The sequence below is a fragment of the Chenopodium album genome, chromosome 8 (assembly GCF_948465745.1).
Source record: "Chenopodium album chromosome 8, dcCheAlbu1.1, whole genome shotgun sequence".
NCBI classification, from domain to species: Eukaryota; Viridiplantae; Streptophyta; class Magnoliopsida; order Caryophyllales; family Amaranthaceae; genus Chenopodium; species Chenopodium album.
In genome coordinates this window covers 38,599,071-38,617,443 of record NC_137841.1, presented here as the reverse complement: position 1 = coordinate 38,617,443, position 18,373 = coordinate 38,599,071, and the positions used below count along the sequence as shown (strand labels likewise).

The window sequence follows — 18,373 nt, the reverse complement described above, 5'->3', positions numbered from 1 at the left end:
TAATTTGAATTTTTTTTTTCCAGAGATCAATTGCAATGGGTCATTGATACAATATGAACTACTGGACGTACTGGAGTTCACCTCTGATAGGAAGAGAATGTCAGTTGTCGTGAGAGATTATCAGAATGGGAAGATTATGCTATTGTCGAAAGGGGCTGATGAAGCAATTTTCCCTTGTGCAAATACTGGTAAAAAACCTTCCTTGGTTTTCTTTTTTGAATAGTAGGGGTAAGGCTGTTCCCATTTGGACCATCCAAGATCATGCCTCAGTGGGTTTAATAATAGGTCCTCTTCTTTTAATATATTTTATTTTATTATTTTATTTTGGAGTGGCAAAAACTAAGAGGGGGGGGGGGGGGGGGGGAGGTCTTGATCTTTTTTATTGGAAATCATGCTATAGAATCTCATGATCCTTTGAGAGGGACAATTAATTTAGCCTGTCAAAGTTGTAGAGATGGTTCACATAACACTTATATTAAAGATACGGTATCGAGTGATGTTTGGTGTGTTTGTGAATGCAGTGTTTTTTTAATGGTTTTTGAGATGGTTGACATGGAAAGGGAGTGATGAAAAGACAAGTACCTGGATTCTAATCTCTCTCTCAATATATATTCTCAAATATTTGAATAATGTTTTTTTCTTCTCAACTTCAGTATCTCTCATGTCTGTACATGAAATAATTGTTAATAATTTTTAGTGTGGTGTAATCGCCACCTGTTAAAAATTTAAAATTTCCTTGGTGTTGAAGTGAGAGTTATTTTGTCTTAAAACCTCTCAAAATTCTTATTCATAATGTCACCCAACTTAAATGCCGTTTTTTTTTCTGTGACCTATTTTGATATGAAGTTTTTATTTCTGATGATGATGTGCATCATACTTGCTAGTGTGGGCCTTGGTTCTGTAGTCAAGAGATGTGCCTTCACAGGATTAACACGGTAGTTTTTGCTATTTTTATTATAGACATGATATTCCTTTTGCCACTTTATTGAGTGCTTGCTTTCTGAAACTAGGTCAACATATACGGACATTTACCGAAGCTGTTGAACATTATGCTCAACTGGGATTACGGACTTTATGTTTGGCATATCGTGAGCTTAAGGAGGATGAATATCGTGAATGGTCTTTGATGTTTAAGGAGGCTAGTAGTACTTTGGTTGATAGGGAGGTAACTCTACATCTCACCATTATCTATATGATTATATAACAATATCTTGTTTTCCTTGAATATAATATACATTGATTTGCAGTGGCGGATAGCCGAAGTGTGCCAATTAATTGAACATGACCTTGAAATTCTTGCTGTGACTGCAATAGAAGACCGTTTACAAGTAAGTACCCTATTATGAAGACGTTAAGTTTTTTTTTTTTCTAATTTCGGCGTGGAAAAACTCAAGTTTTGATTGCAAACTTATGGCATGTTTATTGCTGTTTGTTTTTACATTCATATAATTTTATTTTTTTTTGCTTGTTTTTGTGCCCTTTCTGAGAAAGTACATATATTTTATACGTCTTCTGTTCATAAATAGTCATACCATCTCTGAATGGATAATATGTTAAGGAAATGGAGAGAGAATGTCAAAAATACAGTTCTTCCCTTGGTACTCAACACCAAGCACCCACTGTCATTTTGGGAAGCATGGCCATAGATATCATGACTATTACCACTGTTACATCACCCACCCGCCACCACCACCACCAATACCATACTACCACAATCACTTAAATTTCATTGCCCCAAAACCACCACAATACCTCTAACATCCAACAATTTAAAGAGGGATTGGGAACCTACCACAATTGAATCCAACATCTAATTAAAAAATAATGTTAATAAAAACATGGCAAAGATTATAGTAGCATTTCAAACCAATTCTAAAATAAAAAGCCACTCAAAATATATGAAAGAACAAGAACTACAAAGCAAAACCCATCAAATTAGCAACTAGATGAGAAAACTTGACAAAACTTTGAATCAGTAGAGAAAATACAATCGATAAGAAATAATGAACTATGCTTGGTGGTTGAATTTGGGTATTGATCCGTAACCTCTTGTCAATTCCGACCTCCCAAGTACTTTATTTTGCTGATTTACTCAAGCTATGTCATAAGCAAAGAAGCTTAGATTGGTTATACACGTGAATTTGGTTGTCGGAGCTGTGGGAAAGGATGAGTTTTCAGTTGATGACAATATAGGGTATGGGGTAGGAGTTGCTGATTTGGTACTGGTACGGCACGGTGGTAGGGTAGAATGGAGAAGATGAAGACTCAGAGGAGATGTAGGAGTAAAGATGGGAGTGGATAATGAAACATAGCTATAATTTGTTGGAGAGAACTTTTGTGATTATTTAATGGTGGAAGAATTCTTCATAAGACTAGTTCTATAATATGGTTGGCCAGATATGATATTAGCAATTTAGCATATGCCTTTTGCAACTGGGTTCTTTTTGATGTCAAGTAAATAAGGAGCTAGAACCATTATAGTTTCTTAGTCCTTATAATGTTATGGTACTTTGATTCTGATGAACTGCTTGCGGCTGTTCAGAGTGCAGTCCAAACTACAAACCAAATAGTTTAGTGGTTTGAGAATTTTAGCCGATTATAGTTTTGTGGTTTTTATGCTGTTTCTAAATTTTTTTGGAGTTAAACTGCTCTGCAAACTGCAATTTAATGTGGTGTTTGGTCCAAACCACTCATCACATTAGATCATTAGTCTTTATCATTTTGTTTTGTCAAAATAAAAAAAAAAAAAAGTTGAAGAAATAAGTCCAGGGGTATCTTTTGTGCAATTTTATATAGATGATGTGGATAAAATGCATCGGAACAAACAGTGTATGTTTTTGTCTTTTTTTTTTGGGTGCAGTTTTAGACAAAATAAGTTGAGCCAAAAATAGTTTTAATTGGGTAAATGTTGGATTTTATAGTGTTTTTTGTTAACTCATTTTTTCCCAATATCCATTATTAACTCATTTTTGTGGTGCACTTTTGTTGTGCTTCAGATAAAATAAGTTGAACCAAACATAGTGTTTATTGTTAACTTTTTTTTTTTCACTGTCTTGGCAACAAGGTCATTGCTTTTGCATGTCTAGCACATATGCATGCTTGGTATTTTGAAGAGTGAAATAAGAAAAACAGCTATTATTTAGTTGGCGGACCTGGAGGCTTGCGGGTAAAATTACATTCCTTTCCATGGGTGGAGGAATAAGCAATCAAAAGAGGGTAATTCGTCCACTCAGGAAAGTCAATGGTTTGTGCATCTGGTGGGGCATGGTTCTGACGGTTTGGTGAATCAAAGGGTTAAGTGCAAGTGCTGAACTGCCAATGATAGTGGGTATGATGATGGTCTGGGCGTTATCAATTTATCATTGAAGGTTACTGCGGTGATGGCCGTGATGTCTCTGTCAGAAATTGTATCATGATGAAGAAAAAATTAGTGATGCTTTAAGGAAGTGACAGGGATAACATCGACTTTGTTGCTGCCCTAGAGAATAGTTCTGCGGACATTATTAAGGGTAATTTGATCACACACCTTGAGGTTGGATAAGGAGCTTGCAATTAAATTGGGAAAGGATCTGAATGACAACTCATTTATCTGTAGATGTAAAGCAAGGGATTGTGGACATTCTCTTACCCACTTATTTCAATCCTCACCTCACCTATAAACCCAACACAAGTTTGGATAACCCCACAAATATATTAAACATTAATCCCTTGATTAGTAGCTCATCTAAGCCCATAAAGAGAGGGCATGAGCCCCACTAGGTTGATGCCCAATGCCTAAAACTTTCAACCCCCATATTTCCATCCTTCACCTTACAACTCCAACATTATTAAACCCGACCTTCTCACCCGTTCTCAGCCCACAAAACTCCAACTCCAGCACCTATCCACCTCTTTACCTCAGTTTAGCCTCATTCATCCTATTGCAATCCCAACAGCAAGCACTAAGAACTTCATCTGGACATTACAACAGTTCATAACCATATCTAACCTTTTGTACAGAAATTGTTTTTATTATGCCTCCCAACTCACCAGATTCCAGCACCAAACCCATCCTACTCTTGATATCATTCCATGGAAGTCTCATAACTAATGTTCATGGCTCAGCCATTGAAAGAAAAGATAAAAGCTTACTGCTGGGTAGTTTCATGTCAAGCTGATGTATTATCTCGGTTTTGTGTAGCGACAAGTGGGATGTGGATCATTGTTGCCTATGCCGGGAGTCAAATGCGAACTAATATCTACCTTAAGGAAAGAACAGGGTGAAAGTTTGGAGTTAGGTTGTGATAAGCAACAAAACAAGGTGGAGTGGGGTGGGGGGGGGGGGGGGGGGGTTACTTACGTAGTGGTGTTATAATATAGTTTGCTTGATGAAATAGGTAGGTAGTTATCTAGAGGGGAAGCACTATTATAGGGAATATTAGAGGGTGGAAATTCATCTTGAGTATTGATGAGAGTTTATGTTTGCTTTTAGATTGTTAAAATAGGTGAGAATCAAACCTGTCGAAGTTTGAATATCCTTTTGTTATTGCTGTTTTTTCCTGAAATTAATCAAACTCCTCTTTCTTAACAGTATCCTCCATTCTGTTATTCCGAATAGAAACTTTATAGTGGTGCTGAGGGATAACAAGATTCTGACTTGATGCTGGTTTTCAGGTGTTTTTGTTTTTTGTTTTTTTTATTAGATCCAGGCCTCTTTGTCGTGCATACTTCGGATTTGTTTGTTTACAACAACATCAACAACAAAGCCTTAGGCCCAAAATGATTTGGGGTTGGCACATGAATCTTCTTAAGGAACCGTCCGAAAAGGAAAAAGAGCATAGCAAAATAATCAATTGAATAAAAGTTAGAGAAGTGTGTAAAGTGAAAAACAGAAAGAGTATACAAATAAAATTTACGAGAGTTTTAAAAGAGTTGTAAAGAGATTAGAAGGAGAGGATAAACATGCTAGTAAAAATATTAAGGTATGAGAAATTGAAAAAACATTAGCGAAAGAAATAAGTAAAGCTTGCAAAGCACGAGGTGAGTAAATAATAGGGGTGACCGGGTGAGCATAGCAGGGTACTCTGTAAGGACCCGGAACCGAAACCTGTTGCAAAAGGTTCCTAAAAATAGGAACTGGAACCAGGTTCCTACAAATTGGGAGCCGAAACCAACCAATTTTGGAACAGGGTACTCTGTCTTTCAAAGTAAGCTTAATAGTTACTTGATGTCTAGAATATTTAATACAAAATTACAAATACTTATATTAATATCACAGGGTTACTCAGACACGTCTGTAAGTGTCGTGTCCAACACCTCAAGGGAGTAATATTTAGGATACGACTACTGTATAAAGTGTCCAAAAAATTTAATCCGACAGTTAAAAATGAACGTAATAATTATTTATTTATTTATTTTTTTTTGAAAAACAACGTTTTAAATTTTTAATGTTTCACACTTAATAATACATAGGGGACATTTTTCTCAAAAAAATAAAAAAATAATAATATGGAGTCAGTACTACATAGGGAATTCCAAATTCCAATACACTTTTTTGTCTTCTTTTGTTCCTTTCTCTTTCGACGTATTCTACTCTTTCTATCTTCTCTTCTCTTCTATCTTCTCTTTCTATCTTCTCTTTCCTCCATTAAATCAGATATTTAGATGCATGCAAAATCAAACTTAATCCCCTCTCTTTTCTCTTTCAAATTTCAAAGGCAGCATGTCATTTATTTTTGCTAACACTTCTTTCATTCTTTGTTCATTCATTCAACAACCAGCCACCACAACTCGTCGTCGCCGACGCTGTTCAATGAGCCGGAAAATACATAAGTGAAATTGGAATTTTCAGGCAACCAAAAGCCCTATACTTTTGTTGTCTATATGTGTCTTGTAAATTAGCAATTCACGAAATTTTGGTAAAATTTTGAATTAAACCCTAAAATTTTAAATTACAAATCTTGATTATCACCTATTTCAGACACTTTTCCGATCCCCGAGTTGACACTTTCCCGGAGCCGTGTCAAGGGTCGTGTCGTGTCGTGTTGACACGCGACACCATTAATTAAACCATTTAGGGTAAGATGAAAAATGAATAAGAGGAGGGAGAGAGGTAGGTGACGGCTTTATACAATTTTGATATAGGGCTTTTAAAATAGGGCTTAAATGATAGGTGTAACACCCCAATAATTCTCCCTTTTCCAAACCACTTAATTGAAATAAAATAGAGGAGAACCATTGGCATGTTACCGCCACGTGTTAAAACATTAAGGCTTTATCAAAGTATCGCAGCGGAAATCCAACTTAAATCTTAAAATAATTTAATTTAGAAAATCAATAAGTCAAAGCTTACAAATTGGAACCATAAAGGCCCTTATTTAAAACCAAACTAGTAATGAAAATCCAAAACATAAACGGAGTAGCAAAGCATAAATAAGTTCAACACAAGAATCGAATACTCTCAATCACACCAATCCCTTGATAATGCGTATGTCAAATCCCCGAATTTCACATCATCAAGCATTAACCTTGCAATGCTGCTCAATAATACAAGTGTAATAATTGGATCATCACAAGGTCATTGGAAGGCAAAGGCCATGACCAAAAGAAAACATACACAAAAGCACTCAATCAGCATCCCATACAAACAATTAATCCAATATAATTCAACGTGCTTGCATCCATAATTCCATACAAACATAATCAATTCACCAAAACATGTCTCATAAACATAAGCACATGAATTAATTAAATGTATAACCAAACAATTTTCATCCAAGTGTTCTCTAAACATGAAACTAAGTTCTTTTCTTTTGGTACCAAAACATGATACTACTTACAGCGAAGTAGACATGTACGTACCTCGTATAAACAATCCTTTGTGCTACTTTTAATCAATTATTAAAAGTTTCCTAGGGAATAATCACTTCCTAGAAAACAACCAATAATCACAAATTAATACCCAAACTAATTTCCAGCAATATAACTTTTATTAAAACTCCTTAAAACTTCCTTTAAAACATGTTTTTATGCTTAATTACTTTTTAGAAATTGAATAGATACAAAAGCCCCAATTTAATTGCTCATAAGAACCCTAAAATCCCAATTTCAATAATTAGAACCCTAGGTTTTAAAATTTTAAAATCTGAAAATTATAACAATTATAATCTGAAATTATTAGTTTAAAACATCAAAAATATGATTTTGATACTAAAAATATAATATTTATACTACAAAATCAAAACCCAAACACAATTTAATAACATTAAGCAAAATAATGAAACAAAGGAGGAAGGAGAAAAGGGGGCGGCTGCCGGCAAGGTGGCAGCGGCGCCGGGGTCAGATGGCCGGCGTTCCGGCGACCGACAGCGGCTGGCGGTGAACAGTAGCAGTAGCAGGTGGAATTAATGAGCATGGCTCACGTATAAAAGGAGGAAAGGGGAAAGGAAAAGAAAGAAAAGAAAAAGAAAGAAAGAAAGAAAAGAAAAAGAAAGAAAGAAAAAAAATAAAGGTAAAAGGAAATAATAGAAATAAAATTGAAGGAGAAAGAAAAATAAGGTTAACCTTTTGTGTGGGAAAAATTTTGGGGATTTATGGGGTATTAATAGGAGATAGAGTAGTAGGGTAAGTAGGAATATTGGGCTTCATAAAAAATAATGGGCCAATTAAGGAATAAATGGACTAGGCTTATTTGTATTCATATGAACTATAGAATGATGGTTCATAAAAACCATAATGTAATAAAATAATTTTCCACCCAAAATAATTTGAAACTTTTTAAAATAAAATCCGGAAAAATAGAAAATAAATATTATAAATAAAATAAAATTTCATTTATAAACTATTTAAAAATACGGGGGATTACAATAGGTTCCGGTTTTATGTACCCTATAGGGAACCTAAACTATAAGGGTACCCTACAGGTTGGTCCAAAATTTTATTACCCGGAACCGGAACCCGAACCTGTTGCAACAGGTTCCCATTTTTATTACCCAGATCGGAACCTTGTCTACAGGTTCATCGTTCCTAGCAGGTTCCGGTTCTCAGGGTACCCTAAATTTTTACTCACCCCTAGTAACTAATGAAAGTAAATGCTTAACACGAGGTGCATTCTTTGTATCTCTGTGGATTTGTTTGTTTGAATAAAAAACAGAGAAGATTTGCAAAACCTGCATTGGTACTTCTTTTTATTGGTATGCTTCTGTGTTGTGCAGAATGGGGTACCAGAAACCATTGAGACTCTCAGAAAAGCTGGAATAAACTTTTGGATGTTAACCGGAGACAAGCAGGGAACTGCTATTCAAATCGCACTTTCTTGCAATTTTGTATCCCCAGGTACTTTAATTTGTGCTAATTGCTGTTTTCCTTTTATATCGGTATATAAATTGGGTAAAGCCCCAGAGATATGAAAACCAATCTTGAAAAACATGAAGCCTCAAATCTCAGAAGTTTCACACATACATTTTCTATATCTTATATACAGACGCCTCCTATGCTTTGGGGATCTATTTGTTAATGTAATAGAACATCAGCAATATCTTATTTGTCTAATATACATTATCTCAAATGATCCATTTGATAGAGAGCCTACTCTTTTCCTGAATCTCTGTAATTTCTTATTCTGGTAACAATAACATTTATAAATGATTCCTCATGTTTAAAGTGCTTCATGCTAATATGAATCTCATATGTGTGGTACAAAAACTTTAAATCTACATGAACAACCTTTCAATGCATCCTTTTCCATGTGCTAGATACGTTCTACTCCTTGCGTGCTCAAATAAACGCCCTATATGCCTTATGCACATGTTTATTAGATGGTAATAAAACATTAAGATAGTGGAGATTGGTTGAGTTAAAGTGAATAAAAAAGGAATACAAGAGAGGTTTGGTCAGTCATGTCTGCTTAGGGGGCCTTATGCACATGTTTATTAGATGGTAATAAAAAATTAAGATAGTAGAGATTGGTTGAGTTAAAGTGAATAAAAAAGGAATATAAGAGAGGTTTGGTCAGTCATGTCCGCTTAGGGCTAGGTGCCTGTCACCAAATTCAAGAAAATGTCCCTTTTAGGATAAGGAAAATTGCCCAGAATAATCCCAGCTTTGGGGCGTCCGTTAAAAATAATCTCACTTTTGAGTTATTTTTAAATAATCCCACCTTTACCCCCCGATCTTTTTTAATGGTCCCATTTTACTTGGAACCGGTTGATAGGTAAACTTTATTTTTTAAAAAATTAATTTACACGTGTCATCACGTGATTGGTCAAAAAATAAGTTTTAATTTTAATTTTGTTTTAAGAAATGATTATTAGTAATTAGCTATTAATTAACTATTTTAAACTTTTTTTCTAAAAAAAATAAAATTAAAACCAACCAGCTCTACCACCCAGGTTGCCAGCAGCCATGTTAACCCCCAGCCACCACCAACGGACCCCACAAATTCTCTCTCCTTTACCCCTCGCCATTTCTCTTCTCTCTCCTCCGATCCCAGCTCCTCTTCTTCTGCCGCGGAAACCGCATATACATCGGCTACACACTCCTCCTCCTCGGCTGCGGCGTTGGAACTGACTACTACTTCCTTCTCCCTGAAAACACCAAGCACAAAAAAGCCCAACTCTTGATGATCTTCATACCGTCTCTAATTGGAGTGCTACCCATGAAGTTCATACCAGTAATTTCCTTTAACCAGAATCGATTTGGACCTTGAAAAGCTTGTTAATGAAGCCCATCAAAAGTCCCAGAAGAAAGTCGACAGTTCAAGGGGAAAGGGGGGTGGTGGTCAGCGCGGCGCTCCGGTGCCGGGGGGCAGGCAGGACTTTGGGCTGCTGGGGGTGGGCGGTTGTGGAGTCAGGCACGGGGAAGGTGGCTTGGGCAGCCGGTGGAGTGGTTTTTAAATATTTAATTGTTTTTATTTTTTATTTTTTTCATTATAAAAAATTAATTTTTTTTTGAAGCAATCACATGCCGCCACGTGTCAGGTAATTTGCTATAACAAATTGACCGGTTGGGACCATTTAAAGAGAATTGACATCAAAGGTGTGATTATTTAAAAATTGCTATAACAAATTGACCGGTTGGGACCATTTAAAGAGAATTGACATCAAAGGTGTGATTATTTAAAAATTGCTATAACAAATTGACCGGTTGGGACCATTTAAAGAGAATTGACATCAAAGGTGTGATTATTTAAAAATAACCCAAAGGTGGGATTATTATTAGCGGATTCCCCAAAGGTGGGATTGTTCCGGGCAATTTTTCCTTTTTGATATGACTTGACTTGTAGCAAATCTGGCCATAGGTTTTATTTAGAGAGAGCCACAAAGGGCATACAGTTCTTGGGTACCAGTGTACCACTTCGCAATAATTTAATCTATATGATCCAAGGCAGTTGGGGGGTTTCAAGTATTACTCAATCTGGTGACCGAGGAGTTGGGGTTATTTGTAAACTTGTTTACTTTGTGAGGACTCTTTATCCTTATGCTTTATTCAATCTACAATATCAACTTTCAACACTATATAATCACTGTCAGGGCCATCAAGATTCAAGGAAGGTCAGTAGGATAGGGAGTTCACCTAATCCCTCTCTTGAGGATCACTCGTAAATTGAATATTTAGATAATTGCACACTGTTCCCCAAAAAAGACAAAAGAGAACAAAAGGAAGTAAGGTGAATACTAACTCCCTTTCTTTATCATTATCCAAGTTGCTCTGTTCCAATTTTTTTCATCAGAAGGATTAGATACTTAGCTCAGCATTTGTTGAATACATGACCTCATTTCCATGTAATATATGTGGAATTCACTTGCTTTGCTTTCTTTTCCTATCTACAGATACTGAGATGATCGTATCATGTCTATCATCTCAATAATAAGGGTTATAACTTTTTCTGAACTTTGGACAGAACCAAAAGGTCAGCTCCTGTTGATTGATGGAAAGACAGCAGATGAAGTTCGCAGAAACTTGGAAAGGGTCCTGCGTACAATGAGAATAACAACTGCTGAGCCAAAGGTACTGTTATATCATTTTTAGTGGTTTTGGTCTGATGATAGGACTCTCCAGTCTCCACTGTGTTTGTTACTCTATATTTTCTGTTTGTGTGAACTGTTAATAATCCATTCATTTTTTTAGAAGCTATGGCTCCTCTGATCAATAACTCAAGTATATGATCTTCAAAGTGTGTATAGTGGCTGGTTTAAAGGAATATACTGATTATGAATTGTTTATTTGAATATTTGAATAAATTCATTTACAGCTGTCTCTTGATTCATTAACCTACTTTGAAGTTTATGTAGAAAAAAAAGGTGAAAACGAAATAAGTTGATACATGGATGGGTTCGCTGACTTTGTGACGCTCGACAAATTTCATAATGAATCAAGAATAATTCCACCTTTGCTTGATTTGCTCAAAACGAGCCAACTTTTGCAAAATCTGGAAACAAGCCCACCTTTCACCCCTATTTTCTCAAAACTAGCCTTTTTACCTACGACTTGTTTAGCTGGTTTTTTGTTTTTCTCTTTAATCTCTCTCCTCCCACCCTAACTACCAGTCCACCAACTTCAATGGCAGCCCCACCCCCATCGTTATTCCCTACCACCCCCACCTCGGAAAGCCTGCCCTCTGTCCCGGAAACCCCCACCCAGCCACCCGGAAACCCCACCCAACTACCCTGAAACCCAGCCAGCCCAAAATACTCAATCCAGCCACCCCAAAAACCTTCTCACCTTCTTCAATTTCATAATCATTGTTAACAAGAGCAGCACCGTTACTTTCTTTTTTCTTCAATGAATTTAAATCCAAAATCCAAGTAAACTCTCTTACAACTACCTGATTTTATCATTATTGAAGCATGAGACACTTAGCCATGTTAGGAGTCTCAATTTCTGGGTTGGTTTATTTGAGATGGAGTTGGAGTTTTCTGACTGGCTGCTGGGGTTTCGGGAAGAGGTTTGAGTAGCCATTTAGGCGGGGTAGCGCTGCGGCGGTGAGGGGGTGGCCACTAGGGCGGAGGGGGAAGGGCGGTAGTGGCAGTGGCTGAAGGAAGGAGAAGGCTGGAGAGAGTTTTTTTATTATTATTATTTTTTTTAAAAAAAATGTTTATATCAAAAAAATGTTTTTTTTTTAAAAAATTGAACCAATTAGAAAGTGACACGTGTCAAGTCACCTTCTAAATCTGGTTACTAACTTAAAGAATCGGTTAAAGGCTTGTTTTGAGAAAATAGGGGTGAAGGTGGGCTTGTTCCCAGATTGAGCAAAGGTGGGATTATTCTTTTCAATTTTTCCATTAAAATATCTATTGCAATTTTTTAGCAGTATGAGAAATTTGTTGTTACTGATATGCTGTACTTCTGCCAATTTTTTAGATGAAACATCTCTTGGTTCATGCTTGCTTATGCATATTTAAACATTTTTATTTTTAATCATCAAGAAGTGAAATTGTAAAATAAAATAAAATAAAATAGTATTTGGAAAGTATAAATGAAGACAAATCTAACTGAGAATTCACTAAGAATGAGATTAATATTGTGTGCGATGTAAGATTATAATTGTTTCATCTTAAAGGGAATAAAAATTATAGGTACTAATTGAAAATGCATACACTTGTATTTGAAAGTGAAATTAGAAGAATGCTTTATTTGTGAGGGGGAGAGCATTTAGTTTCTAAACTATATATGCAGTGCAGCTGACAATGCTTTGCACACAGTAATAGTTGCATGTATCTAGCTTTTCCACCATTTGTAATCTGTTTATGATTTATCCTTAGAAAATATGGCAAGAAGGGGAGACGGAGAGCAATAGATGTCTTTCTCATGGCTGTTTCATATCATTCTATGTTGTTCCATCAATATTTTCTTTTCATTTTTTTCCTATTAATGCAGGATGTAGCCTTTGTAATAGATGGCTGGGCACTTGAAATTGCACTGAAGCATAACAAAAAAGAGTTCTCTGAATTAGCAATACTGTCAAGAACTGCCATATGTTGCCGTGTGACTCCATCACAGAAGGCACAGGTGCAATTTGTTATGACTTTCTATATGTGGTCTATACATGATTACATCATATTTTCTTACCCAATGCACTTTCATCCATTGAGTTTTTAAAGTCGAACCTAAGTATAGTTACAAAAGAAGTTTGATGAACTTGTCTATGATTTGTTGCTCATAAACAATTTAAACCATGGCTATGCACTTTTTGCAAAAGGTAGATGGGTGCCCCAAAACTGATAGAATTCTGTATCCCTGAAGCCCAAAAAATCTTACCTATTTAGGCCAACTTCTTGTGCTGGAAGATTAATTGTTATCTAAAAATTGATATTACATGGACGTATGGGTGTTCGTGAATGCATCGTGATTATTTTTTGACCCTTGATTGCAGCTTGTACAGCTCTTAAAGTCATGTGACTATAAAACATTGGCTATTGGTGATGGTGGCAATGATGTAAGGATGATACAGCAAGCTGATATTGGTGTTGGAATCAGTGGGAGGGAAGGATTACAAGCTGCAAGGGCAGCCGATTATAGCATTGGGAGTATGCATTTTCAAGTTTTTTTTTGTTAATTTTACTCCTCATCTCATATAATTAAATGTGGTTTTGTTTTTAGTCATGAACTTTCGTTGTTTTTTTATGTTTTTTTTGTTACTGTGTCAAGTTTATTATCTTTATTACTAGTTGTGGAATTTTTAATTAAGAAAAGTTAACATTGATTAGGGAAACTAAAATCTTCTTAGCTTCTCTTCTTCTTCTTCTTTTTTTTTCTTTTTTTCTTTTTTTTTTTTTTTCTTTTTTTCTTTTTTTATTTTTTTCCCCCATATGTGTTTAGTTTGTAAATCTTATGAAGGAAATCAAAATTATCAGTTAAAGCAATTGCTGGTTTAGTCTGAAAATATACTTCCTCCGTTTTTTAATACTTGCAACACACTTTTTCACGGTAATTAAAAATAGTGGGCCTCACATGATTTGATATACTCAAAATGAGGTTGGGCCATGACCTTTAAATAAGGGTAATAGTACAACTTTTAACCTAAAAAACTTTCCAATTATAGTGAGTTGCAAGTATTGTGACATTTCCATTTTAGGGAAGTGTTGTAAGTATTAAGATACGAAGGAAGAATTTGTTTGCATTAAATTATTTCTTTTGTTGAAGTAGGCTAGCTTATCTTTTCCCTTTAGGAATTATCTGTTAATGAGATAGGAAAAAAGTTAGTAAGCTTATCTTCTTATTTCCTTTCCCTCAATCATCAGCAATTTTCTTACAAAAACTTTCCTAGGACTTTTAGATCTTGGCAGCTTAGTTGTATCAGGTGCCCAATGTAGCCTTCTGTTACACGTAATGGATAGACATGCATCCTTAATTGTGCTAGAGGGTTTTTTATGAACCACTATGCGAGAAGTATCAAGTGGTCCTTGGCAATAAATTAAATATTGTTAAGAATTCTAGATACCACCTCCGTTCCTCATAATACAGTTTGACTTTTTTCTCTATTTATATCCTAACTTTGACTATAGCTATTTATTAATTTATTAAAAGAAAAAGAAAAACAAAAAAACAGAACAAGCATTACCATGTCAATTGTTGTTAAATAAGTGTAATTAACAGTTTTATAATTTCACTTACATATAGTCAATTATTCCAGAATGGAGGAAGTAGTACATAAAGGAAATGGATGGAATTATCCATTGATGAATATGGAAAGATAAGAGTTGATATAGGGAATGAGAAAAACCACGGTATATAAACATGGCCTTGATCTATTGGTAGTTTCCTATAAATGTATGAGTAATATTGTTTCCTTTTTTTTTTTGGTAGAAGATTTAGAGTTGTGTCCAGACTTTGTCCATAAATAAGTTTTCAGACTTGGATTTATCCAAAAGGCACCTCTTATATCATTTTCTTTTTATATTTTATCAACTCAGGCTGTCAGTCAGTTGCCGATATTTGGGTCTTGATGATTTTAAGCGACTACCATATTGCCATACATTCAAAAATCCTGATTGTTAATTGTAGGTTGCCGGATCATCTCTCTAACTGAAGATGATTGAACATCTTTTGACCTTATAAAATTTATACATATTACAGATAATTCATTTTCAAGCTAATTTATGGAAGAGGAGCATATTGTTTCTGATTAAGAATTTAATTAGTATGGTAAACTGTTTATTACATGTTCCTTCTTAGATAAATCTTTTGACATGGATCTTGGAAGCCTCTTAAACACGTTGGATGTGTTTTTGAGGCTTGACTTTGGTCTAAAATCTTATGTAAATGTGTCTCACAAGAATATCTCAATTGCAGGATTCCAATATTTAAAGAGATTGATTCTTGTGCATGGACGCTATTCATATAACCGCACTGCATTTCTTTCCCAATACTCCTTTTACAAGTCCCTAATTATCTGCTTCATACAAATATTGTACGCCACTCTTAAAGCTCTTAATCTTTGTACTTTTCTTTTATTTGGCTTCATTTAATACAATTTACCTAACTCTTCCAGCCTTCTGGGACATTCAGTTACTCTTTTGTTTCAGGCATATCTGGAACTAGCCTTTTCAATTCTGTCAGTTTAATGGCTTATAATGTTTTCTACACAAGTGTTCCTGTGCTAGTTAGTGTCCTTGACAAAGATCTAAATGAGAGGACAGTTATGCAGCATCCCCAGATCTTATTTTACTGTCAAGCTGGAAGGTCTGCACTTTTCTCTTGGAGCTTGAAATATATGGTTCACTAAAGAAAACAAAAAAATCAATTAATTTGTTGGTTTGCTTCCTTGTTAAATGCATGTTTAGTTTGATGTCTTCAGAGATGATGGAAAGAGTAGTTTAAATACTTAGTGAAATCATTTAATTTTGCAGAATAATGGGTAAAAGACTGATCAGGATATGTTGGTGAAAAACTTATGATACATTATTACATTCTAGTCAAATTATTTTGTCAGACTGGGTGAGACAGATTAAATCTATATTTCTCAATGATTACATGAATTTGCTCGGCATTGATTTCATATTTATATGTTACTTTAAGACATTTCTTTTGATTATAACTCTTATTGGGATAAATTGTTTATAAAAATTAAAATCTCTCTGATTTAGCATTTAATATATAATCAGCTGAGTGTACTGTGTGTCTCATAGTTGCTCCTTTGTAACAGGGTTCTGAATCCAAGTACCTTTGCTGGGTGGTTTGGACGGTCTCTTTTCCATGTACGTATTTTAATCCTCATTTGCGTCTATAATGTTGTAATTCTATTGAGAATAGTGACGAAATGAAAGTCCTTAGTGAGTTAGTGCACAAATCTTAAGCATAACAATTAATTTCTTCAGGCATTTCTACCCCCTTGAGACAATTTTCACTAGTTTGATCATCTTTATCTGCCACCTTAGGAAAGTCTATTCACACACTGTAAATTCCTGATTGCATTTGGTACTGGTTATCTATCAGGGACCGATGTATTTAAGTTGCACTTATCCATTGAGCTAATTTCCTATATATTCATCTTCTTGGTTGTATTTAACCGGCCAAGTTGATGCAATATGCAGGCTATTGTTGTATTTATTATCAGTTTAAATGCATATGCTGGTGAAAAAAGTGAAACGGAGCAGGTAGCTATGGTTGCGCTGTCTGGATGCATTTGGCTGCAAGCTTTTGTTGTAGCACTGGAAACAAAGTAAGCCCTAAAAAATACTTGTCTCTGATTGCTAGATTTAGAATATGCTGGTTGAAGAAAGTAATATGCTGGCGAGGAATTTCGAATAAAAGATGTAGGTTTTTTTTTTCCTCCCCAACCCCCTCCCCCCAGTTAAAGGCAACTCCCTTGGGATCCAATGTGGGTCTCTTAAACCTTTCATCATTAAATGCGGTTATTAAATTGCAATTTCTGGAGCTATATATTTTAAAAAGAGAGATTGGGGTGGTTCACACTTTGGCTCAGTTATGTACCTCGATTGGTTTGATATAAAGTATTATTATTTCATACTTAGCCCCCTTGTTAGTTTATCCTGTCAAACTTATGTTCTTGTTTCCCTGGTTGTAGTTCTTTTACGATATTACAGCACCTTGCAATATGGGGGAATTTGATTGCCTTCTACATCATCAATCTCATTGTCAGCACTATTCCATCTTCAGGAATGCACACAATCATGTTCCGGTTGTGTAAGCAACCATCGTACTGGATTACTATGTTTGTAAGTCTCTACTCGATGGATATCTGTTAGACTCCCTATAGATACCTTTCCTTGCCTGCTGCTTTCTTCAACTTCTGTTTTTTTTTTTTGTTTGACTGACAGAAACCTGTGTTTGTTTCAGCTAATTGTTGTTGCGGGAATGGGTCCCATACTAGCTCTAAAATACTTCCGATTCACATACAGACCAAGTAAGATCAACCTATTACAGCAAGCTGAGCGCTTGGGTGGCCCCATCTTATCTCTAGGTAATATTGAACCGCAGCCTAGGCTAATTGAGAACGAAGCTATACCCATGTCTGTAGCTCACCCGAAGAGGACTCCAGTGTTCGAGCCTCTGTTGCCTGGCTCGCCGAATTCCACCAGAAGGTCATTTGGCCCAGGGACACCATTTGAGTTTTTCCAGACACAAGGCAGGTTATCTTCTAACTACTCGAGAAATTGTAAGACGAATTGATTCTGCAGCATGATGGGAGTGTATAGCTTATCATACATAGCCCTTGTATTGTTTGTAATGTCATCATTTAGGCTAAATATAGAATGCGAGTATCATGTGTACAGAGGGAAAAAAAGGGGTTTATGCACATTTTTTGGGGATGGGGTTACAATTTTGAGTTTAACCTTGTAATAACATTCTATTTTCAGAGTGACATTCGCAAGGATGCTTATCTCTAATACTTAGGGGGTGGTTTTCACTCATCGCATGGATTCTACGTTGTGGTGGTGGTTGATCAAACTTTGTATTAATTGGGATAAATCAAAATCAAAATAAAAATGTAATTACAATAAAAATCTGAATAAAAAATTAAAAATGTATTATATATTACTTGCTCTATTATTCTTGTGGACATGTTACTTTGTCATGCTTCTCATTGCAAAATTCAATCAGTTGCGTTTAGATAATATCCTTAAATTAAGGATTTTTTGAGAAATAACCCGCCCACTATTGTTATTGTTAACTTATCATATTAGTACCCGTCAACAAAAAAAATATTATATTTTGGAAAATTGTCAAAGTAATACAAATTTGAGCTTTTCGCTATAAATAATTCAATCTTTTGATTATTTCTAAATACAAATTTTGTGGAGTTTTCGCCTAAATCAAGTTATAATTGGTTATTGACTTGATTAACAGATTATATGGGACACCTGTCAAAATATTATCGGTTTAGCAATTTAATGTGATTATTTATTTATTTATTTATTCATTTTTAAAAGAT

At 35.3% G+C, this 18,373-nt stretch overlaps 1 protein-coding gene across 3 annotated transcripts in view; it reads left to right on the top strand.

Annotated features, from left to right (window-relative positions):
- Positions 1 to 17,988, top strand: part of LOC145641825 (phospholipid-transporting ATPase 2-like) — a 31,785-nt gene extending 13,797 nt beyond the window's left edge. Inside the window, exons 13-25 of one of the 3 annotated variants that reach the window (XM_081692803.1) lie at positions 24 to 188; positions 1,011 to 1,165; positions 1,248 to 1,328; positions 8,193 to 8,313; positions 10,880 to 10,986; positions 12,856 to 12,987; positions 13,352 to 13,505; positions 15,271 to 15,388; positions 15,487 to 15,660; positions 16,124 to 16,175; positions 16,512 to 16,639; positions 17,006 to 17,156; positions 17,278 to 17,988. In XM_081692803.1, the coding sequence (XP_081548929.1) occupies positions 24 to 188; positions 1,011 to 1,165; positions 1,248 to 1,328; positions 8,193 to 8,313; positions 10,880 to 10,986; positions 12,856 to 12,987; positions 13,352 to 13,505; positions 15,271 to 15,388; positions 15,487 to 15,660; positions 16,124 to 16,175; positions 16,512 to 16,639; positions 17,006 to 17,156; positions 17,278 to 17,610 (1,871 nt within the window). In that variant the 3' untranslated portion in view covers positions 17,611 to 17,988. Of the gene's footprint in view, positions 1 to 23; positions 189 to 1,010; positions 1,166 to 1,247; positions 1,329 to 8,192; positions 8,314 to 10,879; positions 10,987 to 12,855; positions 12,988 to 13,351; positions 13,506 to 15,270; positions 15,389 to 15,486; positions 15,661 to 16,123; positions 16,176 to 16,495; positions 16,640 to 17,005; positions 17,157 to 17,277 lie in introns of those variants that run through there. The other 2 variants (XR_014115546.1, XM_081692804.1) reach the window with 2 other exon arrangements.
- The last annotated feature ends 385 nt before the right edge of the window (positions 17,989 to 18,373 follow it).